The sequence below is a fragment of the Ambystoma mexicanum genome, chromosome 7p (genome assembly GCF_040938575.1).
Source record: "Ambystoma mexicanum isolate Mex_15411 chromosome 7p, UKY_AmexF1_1, whole genome shotgun sequence".
Classification (NCBI taxonomy): domain Eukaryota; kingdom Metazoa; phylum Chordata; class Amphibia; order Caudata; family Ambystomatidae; genus Ambystoma; species Ambystoma mexicanum.
In genome coordinates this window covers 288,138,090-288,147,139 of record NC_090939.1, presented here as the reverse complement: position 1 = coordinate 288,147,139, position 9,050 = coordinate 288,138,090, and the positions used below count along the sequence as shown (strand labels likewise).

The 9,050-nt window shown below is 55.5% G+C and overlaps 1 protein-coding gene across 1 annotated transcript; it reads right to left on the bottom strand.

Moving 5' to 3' along the window:
- Positions 1-7,963: 7,963 nt before the first annotated feature.
- Positions 7,964-8,572, bottom strand: LOC138525935 (claudin-17-like). Its single transcript, XM_069636225.1, has one exon. The coding sequence runs from the start codon at positions 8,570-8,572 to the stop codon at positions 7,964-7,966; it is 609 nt and encodes a 202-aa protein (XP_069492326.1).
- Positions 8,573-9,050: the final 478 nt, after the last annotated feature.

Below are 9,050 nucleotides of genomic sequence, written 5' to 3'. Positions count from 1 at the left end.
CAGCACAGGTCGCCGCGGAGGTGCCTGTGTGCAATCCTGTCCCTGATCCTGTCACTGCATCATCTTGCACCAGCAGGGATGCCTACTTCCAGACCCGTTTTCAGGCAGGGGATGAGCTCACGACAACTGGCCTTCCTCTGCCTGCGGACGTGGCTATCCGGGTCCGGGTTGAGCCTGTCCTGACTGGTGTGGCATTGCGTCAACGGGCCATGCGAGGTGACCTGCAGTCTTTTCATGAGGAGACTGCACGTCATCTCGAATGGCTCGTTGACCGCGTCGGCCTACTGGGACAGGTCACCCAGGCCGGATTTCTCCGTTTGATTGGGCTTGCTCAGACCCCCTCCTCAACTGAACCCCCTATGCGCCGGTCGTCCACGTGCCATCTTCCCACCCATCAGTCACCTGGGTGCCCTGTGGAGCTGCCTCTGACGGTGCGGCCAGGCTGGTGGAGGAGGCATCCCTGCCACAGTCGGGAGTCGGACGTCCAGCAGGGGTGGCCACATCAACGACTGCACCCCAGCCAGCGGAGGATGTGCAGGCAGCAGGAGGCAGTGCACGGGCACAGGCGCAGCAGCAGCAGCAGCAACGTGGTGGGAGCCATGATGGCTCGGGGCCTTCCACATCGGAGGGGCAGGCATCGGCCAGAGGGCAGGAGGACCCAGGACGGGAAGTGTCTTCCATGTGGCAGCGGTTGGGCCACGCCATAGATGCGGAACGGCAGCGGGCGGAAGAGGCACGGCTCACGATGGTCAGGGCGGAGAACTCCATGCAGAGGGCCCTGAGGCGTGCCGAGTGCCTCGAGGCAATCCGCAGGGAGTTTGGGGGGAACATGTGGATGGCCCTGCGGACCCTCGGGGCCATGGAGGAGGAGCGCCTCCGGGACATTGAGCAGGAGTTCGATGATGCCCTGGCCCGGAACATCCCGAAGTGAGCCGTCGGACTAGCCCGCTGCCCTTGTAAATAGTTATATAGTTAGTGTTAGGTTTCCTTTGGTTTAGCTTTTTTTTTGGACCTTTTGGACAATGGGCCACATTTTTGTATATAGTTATTTTTTTTAGTTAGTGTTATTAGATAGGTTTAATTTCTTCGGTTGGGATAATGGACCCTGGATAGTTTATCTGTACATAGTTGACTTTTGGATTTTCAATTTTTGTTATGATTTCGCATGGAGCAATGGTTTTCGATTTTAATTTTCCATTGGATTTACTTTTGTGGACTGTGACTTTGGACACCTTTCCTTTGCATTATGATTTGTGGTTTAGCATTATTTCACGGACCTGCTGTTTTTTTTTAAAATTTCTATTATTGTTTGTTTATTTTTTATTCAATTTATGTTGCTTTTAATACATATTTTTTCTTCAAAGTTCAATGTGTAGTATCATCTCATTGGTTTCATGCATATCATGATATTGGTTTTGACATTCACTGACACCCATTGGGTGTATGTGAGGGACATGTGTTCATTTCCAAACTTGCAATTGGGCTTCTGTCATGTTTTTGCCATTTCTAAGTGGGTGGATGCAATACTCGGGTGGGGGTTTGCCATTTGGAGGCTGACCATAAGGGCCAGGGATCTACATTGTGTTGACATGTTGGCTGGGAGACATGAGTGGGGGCCTGGTGGAGGCTGCCCCTGGTGGCTGGGGGGGGTGGGGGTGGTGGTAGACATGGGTGGGGGCCTGGTGGAGGCTGCCCCTGGTGGCTGGGGAGTGGGGGTGCAGGGAGACATGAGTTGGACATGAGTGGGGGCCTGGTGGAGGCTGCCACTGGTGGCTGGGGGTTGGGGGTGATGGGAGACATGAGTGGGGGCCTGGTGGAGGCTGCCCCTGGCAGCTGGGGGGTGGGGGTGCAGGGGGAAATGTGTGGGAGCCTGGTGGAGGCTGCCCCTGGTGGCTGGGGGGTGGGGGTGATGGGAGACATGAGTGGGGGCCTGGTGGAGGCTGCCCCTGCACTGCTGGGGGGTGGGGGTGATGGGAGACATGAGTGGGGGCCTGGTGGAGGCTGCCCCTGGTGGCTGGGGGGTGGGGGTGATGGGAGACATGAGTGGGGGCCTGGTGGAGGCTGCCCCTGCACTGCTGGGGGGTGGGGGTGATGGGAGACATGAGTGGGGGCCTGGTGGAGGCTGCCCCTGGTGGCTGGGGGGTGGGGGTGATGGGAGACATGAGTGGGGGCCTGGTGGAGGCTGCCCGTGGTGGCTGGGGGGTGGGGGTGCAGGGGGAAATGTGTGGGAGCCTGGTGGAGGCTGCCCCTGGTGGCTGGGGGGTGGGGTGATGGGAGACATGTTTGGGGGCCTGGTGGAGGCTGCCCCTGCACTGCTGGGGGGTGGGGTTGCAGGGGGAAATGTGTGGGAGCCTGGTGGAGGCTGCTCCTGCACTGCTGGGGGGTGGGGGTGATGGGAGACATGAGTGGGGGCCTGGTGGAGGCTGCCCCTGGTGGCTGGGGGGTGGGGGTGCAGGGGGAAATGTGTGGGAGCCTGGTGGAGGCTGCCCCTGGTGGCTGGGGGGTGGGGGTGATGGGAGACATGAGTGGGGGCCTGGTGGAGGCTGCCCCTGGTGGCTGGGGGGTGGGGGTGCAGGGGGAAATGTGTGGGAGCCTGGTGGAGGCTGCCCCTGCACTGCTGGGGGGTGGGGGTGATGGGAGACATAAGTGGGGGCCTGGTGGAGGCTGCCCCTGGTGCCTGGGGGGTGGGGGTGGTGGTAGACATGAGTGGGGGCCTGGTGGAGGCTGCCCCTGCACTGCTGGGGGGTGGGGGTGGTGGTAGACATGGGTGGGGGCCTGGTGGAGGCTGCACCTGGTGGCTGGGGGGTGGGGGTGGTGGTAGACATGGGTGGGGGCCTGGTGGAGGCTGCCCCTGGTGGCTCGGGGGTGGGGATGATGGGAGACATGAGTGGGGGCCTGGTGGAGGCTGCCCCTGGTGGCTGGGGGGTGGGGGTGGTGGTAGACATGGGTGGGGGTCTGGTGGAGGCTGCCCCTGCACTGCTGGGGGGTGGGGGTGATGGGAGACATGGGTGGGGGCCTGGTGGAGGCTGCCCCTGCACTGCTGGGGGTGGGGGTGATGGGAGACATGAGTGGGGGCCTGGTGGAGGCTGCCCCTGGTGGCTGGGGGGTGGGGGTGGTGGTAGACATGAGTGGGGGCCTGGTGGAGGCTGCCCCTGCGCTGCTGGGGGGTGGGGTGGTGGTAGACATGGGTGGGGGCCTGGTGGAGGCTGCCCTGGTGGCTGGGGAGTGGGGGTGGGGGTAGACATGAGTGGGGGCCTGGTGGAGGATGCCCCTGCACTGCTGGGGGGTGGGGGTGATAGGGGACATGAGTGGGGGCCTGGTGGAGGCTGCCCTGGTGGCTGGGGAGTGGGGGTGGTGGTAGATATGAGTGGGGGCCTGGTGGAGGCTGCCCCTGCACTGCTGGGGGGTGGGGGTTGTGGTAGACATGGGTGGGGGCCTGGTGGAGGCTGCCCCTGCACTGCTGGGGGGTGGGGGTGATGGGAGACATGAATGGGGGGCTGGTGGAGGCTGCCCCTGGTGGCTGGGGGGTGGGGGTAGACATGAGTGGGGGCCTGGTGGAGGCTGCCCCTGCACTGCTGGGGGGTGGGGGTGATAGGGGACATGAGTGGGGGCCTGGTAGAGGCTGCCCCTGGTGGCTGAAGGGGTGGGGGTGGTGGTAGACATGGGTGGGGGCCTGGTGGAGGATGCCCCTACACTGCTGGGGGGTGGGGGTGATAGGGGACATGAGTGGGGGCCTGGTGGAGGCTGCCCTGGTGGCTGGGGAGTGGGGGTGCAGGGAGACATGAGTTGGACATGAATGTGGGCCTGGTGGAGGCTGCCACTGGTGGCTGGGGGGTGGGGATGATGGGAGACATGAGTGGGGGCCTGGTGGAGGCTGCCCTGGTGGCTGGGGGGTGGGGGTGCAGGGGGAAATGTGTGGGAGCCTGGTGGAGGCTGCCCCTGGTGGCTGGGGGGTGGGGGTGATGGGAGACATGAGTGGGGGCCTGGTAGAGGCTGCCCCTGCACTGCTGGGGGGTGGGGGTGATGGGAGACATGAGTGGGGGCCTGGTGGAGGCTGCCCCTGGTGGCTGGGGTGTGGGGGTAAAGGGGGACATGTGTGGGAGCCTGGTGGAGGCTGCCCCTGCACTGCTGGGGGTGGGGGTGAATGGAGACATGAGTGGGGGCCTGGTGGAGGCTGCCCCTGGTGGCTGGGGGGTGGGGGTGATGGGAGACATGAGTGGGGGCCTGGTGGAGGCTGCCCCTGGTGGCTGGGGGGTGGGGGTAATAGGGGACATGAGTGGGGGCCTGGTGGAGGCTGCCCCTGCACTGCTGGGGGGTGGGGGTCGTGGTAGACATGGGTTGGGGCCTGGTGGAGGATGCCCCTGCACTGCTGGGGGGTGGGGGTGATAGGGGACATGAGTGGGGGCCTGGTGGAGGCTGCCCCTGGTGGCTGGGGGTGGGGGTGGTGGGAGACATGAGAGGGGGCCTGGTGGAGGCTGCCCTTGGTGGCTGGGGGGTGGGGGTGATGGGAGACATGGGTGGGGGCCTGGTGGAGGCTGCCCCTGGTGGCTGGGGGTGCAGGGGGACATGCGTTGGTGGGCAGTAGTGCAAGGGGACATGTGGGTTGGCTGGGGGGCATGGCCATGGTGGATGGGGTGCCTGCGGGACATGTGCAGGGTAGGCCCCTGTGGTGTGGGCCACCTGCAGGGGCCGTGGAGGGTGTAGAGGGAACACCTGGGAGGACCCACACATGCAATTCACGTGTGGTGCTCCCCGCGCACCCCTGTAATACACGTACCCTGATGGAATCGCGTGTGATACTTCCCGCGCACCCCTGAAATACACGTACCCTGCTGATTTTGCGTGTGATACTTCCCGCGCACCCCTGAAATACACGTACCCTGCTGCTTTTGCGTGTGATACTTCCCGTGCACCCCTGGAATACACGTACCCTGCTGTTTTTGCATGTGATACTTCACGCACACCCCTGGAATACACGTACCCTGATGGAATCGCGTGTGATACTTCCCGCGCACCCCTAAGATACACGTACCCTGCTGATTTTGCGTGTGATACTTCCCGCGCACCCCTGAAATACACGTACCCTGCTGTTTTTGCGTGTGATACTTCCCGCGCACCCCTGGAATACATGTGCCCTGATGGAATTGCATGTGATACTTCCCGCGCACCCCTGAGATACACGTACCCTGCTGCTTTTGCGTTTGATACTTCCTGTGCACCCCTGGAATACACGTACCCTGCTGGTTTTGCGTGTGATACTTCCCGCGCACCCCTGGGATACACGTACCCTGATGGAATCGCGTGTGATACTTCCCGCGCACCCCTGAAATACACATGCCCTGCTGTTTTTGCATGTGAAACTTCCCACGCACCCCTGGAATACACGTACCCTGATGGAATTGCGTGTGATACTTCCCGCGCACCCCTGAGATACACGTACCCTGCTGCTTTTGCGTGTGTTACTTCCCACACACCCCTGATGCACACGTACACAGGACAATCGCGTGTGGAGCTTCCCGCGAACCACTGAAATACACGTTCCCCGCTTGGCGTTTGCTGTTTGCCAGCCCTGTGAACTGGTCCGGGTTAGCGCAGCCCTTTGCGATTATTTGGGGATTTTGAAGGCTTTTCCTTGCGCGAGGGCGTTCTTGGATGCATAACTGGCACTGCTGCAGGGTCGCTGCGCCACGCTGCGCCACGGCTGGTTTTGGATGCGAAAATCCATGAATATGCTGTGCGCGGAAATCGATTTTAGCGCACGCGGCTGGCGCAGACATTCGCACGGGCACGCTGTGCGCCAGCCGCGTGCGCCACTTTTGTGCAAATTTCTATGAATTACCCTGATAGTGGTAGAACTTGCATCGCAGAGAGCTACATTGATGCAGAACTAACATAGTGATTAGGAACTGAGCAATTTCAGGACAGAGTCAGGGCACCAAGGGAGAAGGTAATTCACCTCGAGGCACTGAAGGTGACCCCATAGAGAACTGATTGCAATTCTTATGGATTTCTAACACAGTGTTCTGTAATTCGTGCTGTAAAATGCCCTATTACAACCCATTAGAAGTTTGTTGGTAAATCTGTCAATTTACTGGCAAACCAGTTTACTGTTACTGCCATTCGATGCTGTGGCATTACCACAGGATTACGTGGTGGTATGGCAGTGTATATCCACATTTTTGGAGTGCATAAGACTCCATGGTGATTTTCGGTAGATTTACCGTGAGCGGTAACACCACATGGTAAATCCACCAATCTTTGCTGGTAAAGTGTAGGATTGACATCCAGCATTTTGCAAGAGGTCAATCCTCCACTTTACCCTCCAAACTCTGAATTTAGCCGTGCAGTAAAAGTGACAGTAATTCTGTTACCGCCAAACAAGGGGTGGTAATGGAATTACTGCTACCTTTTTACCACACCGCCAAAAGCGTAATTAAGCCATTTAACTCTTTACCCAGTTTCTCAGAAAACATTTTTTGTAAAATGTCAACCTATTTTTTTTTCAATTCTCAGGAGACGAACCTCCCAAAAACCTAGGGTTAGTTGGACTTTGATTGCTGCACATTCTCCCTCTGGCCAATCTGCAGAAAACGTGTATAACCTACCAGTAGACAATTCAGCAGCTGACACTGAGCATGAAAAACTGAAATGGAAAAAAGACTGGTATGGGTACATGCCTGGTATGGCAGGAAAAGATCACGAGAGATAAAAGAGAAAGCAAAGAGAGAAGAGCATGGGTGACTGGAAGAGTATGCCTCGCTTTACTCTAAAGGAGAGTAACAGCTGCTGTGGAGCAAGTTCAGTTCCCCCATGGACCTAAATAGTATACCACTGCACGAAATCAATGAAATGCTACGTATGTTTGGGCTTGACCTCTAGCCCTGCCCAGTCAGGGCTGAAATCTACTCACCGTCCTGCTTCTGAACTGACTGGCCCATATGTCGCTGAAGGCGCTGCATTAAAGATGTACACTAGTGTAATGTCTTCTTTACAGCTTGTCAAATGTTGACCAGCAGCTGAAAGCCACTATATTCTACTCGTATACATGTATACATAATTACTATCGTAGGCAATCAGAAATATGCATTACTTGTATATTTCATACCCAGCAACCTGAAACTGACACACACTTACATTGAGACACTTCAATGACATTGTTTATTTTTCAATTCCTCGATTAACAATAGTTCTGTAAACAGTATCACATTATTAAAAGGACACTCATAAATACAATCATACACGAAGGCAAACTGGCAGGTGCAGTCATGTATTTTACTGCTAAAAAAAATATAAATACACATTGAAAGGATTATTGAAAATATTCACAAAGTATTTTCACACAGCTCCAAAAAACTTGTCAACAAAAATACATATTTCTCGATAGATAATTGATAAACAAAATCCACTGGCATATGTCGTAGGATGACGCTTTGCAAAATAAATGGAACATTTAAATAATAAACAATATTCTTTTAAAAAAAAACACTGTTTCAAGGTCGCTTTCATTTGTGCCCATCTGCAAAGATGGCATTTCAATTACCATTACACTGTCCAGATCCTATATCTGATAGCTTTTAGATAACATATTTAACATTCAAGAGCACAAATAGCTTCTTTCGTTTTTCAATTTCAAGGGATGGAGACGAGAAAGGCGACTTGCACAGAAATCATCATTAGGAATAGTATTGTGAAGCATATTATAGAAATACAACTTGAAATGCGTAGGATCATTTGCTGTTTAAAAGGACATCTGGGTATCCTTTAAAATGAGGCAGGGTGTGCAAATGTTCTTCTGGTAGCTTATGAAATGGAGAACATAAAACAAACAAATCACAGTAGGTTCAGTTCTACAATGAAGAGCTACTGACCTTCAAAGGGCAGAGGACAATGGTAAACAGTGTCTTCTCGTGAAAGCAGAGCACTAACAGGACAAAGACACACTGTGAGATCAAAGCAACGACTTCTAGAGGTGCTCATGGATGAGATGAGTGCTATACTCTTGCTTCTTCATTGGACGCAGCTCGTATTCTTGCGGTGACTGGAACGATGGTGGCTTATAGTGAACCTTTGCATCTGTGGCCGCACAGGGGCAAAACCAGCACATCATTGACCCAGCAATGAAGAGCAACACCGCCGTGAGCCAGCCCAGAAACAAGGCTTCTCCCATCTCGAGTCGCTGAAGGTCACTGCACATGGGGCTGCAGACATGTCTCATGATGTTGGCCGCTGTCCAGGTCACTGGGATGAACACAAAAATGCCAGCAAGGAAGTAGGAGATCCCGGCTGTCAGTCTGAGGCAGCACTTCCCTGCTGCTTTGGCATCGCAAAACCATCGCTTCAAGAGCATGCTCACCACAGCAATGACGAAGGCGATGATGGAGAAGCCTATAGCGAAAGACATAAGTATCCTGCCCAACTTCAGGTCTGGCGTCAAGGAGACCATGGAGTCGTAGCCTTTGCACTGGGTCAGGAAGTTGGCTTGTGTGATGCACGTTGTCCATAGTCCATCAGAACGGCTCACCCAGTGTCCATCAATGCGTTTTCCAGGATTCAGAGCGTCCTTTTCAGCCATTATCGATATTCTCCAGTGGGACATGGCAGTGGCGACGCACGTGAGGAGCATTCCAAGAGCCCCTAGGAGCAGTCCAATAACTTGGACCATGAAGCATGGCATGGCACCCTCACCCCAGGTAGGCTATTGCTTGCTCTGCAGGACAAATAAGTAGTTGAAAATGTAACTTTCTGTTTTAGCCGTCTCGCACAGAGCAGTGTAGTGTGTCTGACTGGTGGAAGCCTTCCTTTGTATGCCAACTGTACTGGAAGCTATCTGTGGGACCTCTGGTCAGTGGGATTTTAGAGGCAAATGACAGCACCCTGACTGGAGCAGGTACATTTATTTCTCAAAGCACGTGTCGCAACATGTAGGATTCTACACACACGATATACGTAAATTAGCACCCACACAAATTAATCAGCAAGCAAGATTGTTTTGTGCAGCTGGAGACATCGCCACGTTAAGCCTAGAGCTGTACGAAGTTCCATTGTCTGGG